General features: G+C 38.2%; 1 protein-coding gene across 1 annotated transcript in view; it reads right to left on the reverse strand.

Moving 5' to 3' along the window:
* The window catches only part of LOC134076017 (7-methylguanosine phosphate-specific 5'-nucleotidase-like), a 14,384-nt gene that overhangs the window by 2,562 nt on the left and 9,322 nt on the right, over positions 1–2,500 (reverse strand). Inside the window, exon 7 of the mRNA XM_062531032.1 lies at positions 982–1,071. Coding sequence (XP_062387016.1) covers positions 982–1,071 — 90 coding nt within the window. The remainder of the gene's footprint in view (positions 1–981; positions 1,072–2,500) is intronic.

The raw sequence follows: 2,500 nt of genomic DNA on the forward strand, positions 1-2,500 counted from the left end.
TATTACTACTGCATTATTAACATCTCTCACGTTTAAAGCTCGAAATGTTCCCACAGAAAATGTACGTTTAACTACAGCTAATAGTCATGGGTAACATCAGTCTAACTGCAGCAGATGTTGACAGTTATGGCTAACATCAGTGTGATCAGGACTGATAGTTATGGCTTATGTCAGTCCAACTAGGGCATATTATGGCTAAATAAGGCAGATAGTTATGGTAACATCACTCTAGCGAGGGCAGATAGTTATGGCACTCTAACGAGGGCAGATAGTTATGGCTAACATCACTCTAGCGAGGGCAGATGGCTAACGTCACTCTAACGAGGGCAGATAGTTATGGGTAACATCACTCTAACGAGGGCAGATAGTTATGGGTAACATCACTCTAACGAGGGCAGATAGTTATGGCTAACGAGGGCAGATAGTGATGGCTAGCGTCACTCTAACGAGGGCAGATAGTGATGGCTATCATCACTCTAACGAGGGCAGATAGTGATGGCTAACATCACTCTAACGAGGGCAGATAGTTATGGCTAACATCACTCTAACGAGGGCAGATAGTTATGGCACTCTAACGGGGGCAGATAGTGATGGCTATCATCACTCTAACTAGGGCAGATAGTTATGGCTAACATCACTCTAACTAGGGAAGATAGTTATGGCTAACATCACTCTAACTAGGGAAGATAGTTATGGCTAACATCACTCTAACGAGGGCAGATAGTTATGGCTAACATCACTCTAACGAGGGCAGATAGTTATGGCTAACATTACTCTAACGAGGGCAGATAGTTATGGCTAACATTACTCTAACGAGGGCAGATAGTTATGGCTAACATTACTCTAACGAGGGCAGATAGTTATGGCACTCTAGCGAGGGCGGATAGTGATGGCACTCTAACGAGGGCAGATAGTTATGGCTAACGAGGGCAGATAGTGATGGCTAACGTCATGCTAACACTACTGATTGGCTGAACAGACCTGAGCTTGGGTCCTGATTGGCTGACTGCTGCTGCCAGCAGCTTCCTCTGGATTCCCTGCTCAACCAACAGCTCATGAGCGGCAGACCACCTGGACACACACACACACACACACACACAAGCGCAGTTCATCAACCCACTAGAAGGCTTTTTTAATCCCTATGTTGTGTTTCTAATTAGATATTTCTGATAAGAGGTTTCAACAAAGAGCTCTCCCTCTACACTGCAAATACAATCTATGCATGTTATTATTAAGATCAAAGTATATTTATATTAAGACTAAAAACTGTATTTGATATTGTTTGGAGTGTGGAGAAAACTTAAATGACTTACTTAAATGACTTACTAAAGAGTATTAATTACTTACTAAGGAGTATTAATTACTTACTATTAAGGAGTATCATTACTTACTAGGAGTATTATCATTACTTATTGAGGAGTATTATCATTACTAACTAAGGAGTATTAATTACTTACTATTAAGGAGTATCATTACTTACTAAGGAGTATTATCATTACTTATTGAGGAGTATTACAGTTTTTGCCCGTTGCTTGAACACATTTTGCAAAACTTTGATCACTGTGCCAAAACTCTACACACAAGTAAACATAACACAACACTAGGAAATATACCTTTCACATCTATGTCAAACTGAAACTCTGCTATCAGTACCTAAACTCTGCTATCAAAACCTAACAATCCCTTGTCAAAATTTAACTCTGGTGACAAAATGAAACACACTTGCATCGTATTCATATACTTTCAGATGGGGAGGAACACACTAGTCTACTTTATATAAAACATATTTGCTTGAATACCTTTTACAAAACTTCGCTCATTGTGCCAAAACTCTAAACACACGTAAACATGACACAACACTGGGAAATATACCATTCACATCACCATTTCCAATGGAAAAACTGAGGGCTTTTTGTAGATGGCTGATTGGTGTTCAGTTTTGCAAGTAAGTGTGTTCAGGTGTGTTTTTGAGAGGTTGCAATTACCCGATGTGTTTTGTATTTTGGATATATGTGTTTAACAAATGGTACTCTGAGATTTCATTTTTGAACGAAGTGTCTTATGTAGACATAGAGAGTAGTATGCAGGACCAAGTGTGCTGCAAAAAGGAGTAAGTGTGTTACAGAATTGCAACTAGAGTGCAAAGCAGCACTTTTGTTTAAGGTATAGGTACATGTGTTTGAGATATGGCAACAAAACTTCAAGTTGTGTTACTTTAGTCTAAGCATGGGTCTATAGTGTTCAAGCAACGGGCAAAAACTGTAATTACTTGCTATTAAGGAGTATCATTACTTACTAAGGAGTATTATCATTACTTATTGAGGAGTATTAATTACTTACTATTAAGGAGTAGCATTACTTACTAGGAGTATTATCATTACTTATTGAGGAGTATTATCATTACTAACTAAGGAGTATTAATTACTTACTATTAAGGAGTATCATTAAGGAGTATTATCATTACTTATTGAGGAGTATTAATTACTTACTATTAAGGAGT

The sequence above is a fragment of the Sardina pilchardus genome, chromosome 3, assembly GCF_963854185.1.
Source record: "Sardina pilchardus chromosome 3, fSarPil1.1, whole genome shotgun sequence".
NCBI lineage: Eukaryota > Metazoa > Chordata > Actinopteri > Clupeiformes > Clupeidae > Sardina > Sardina pilchardus.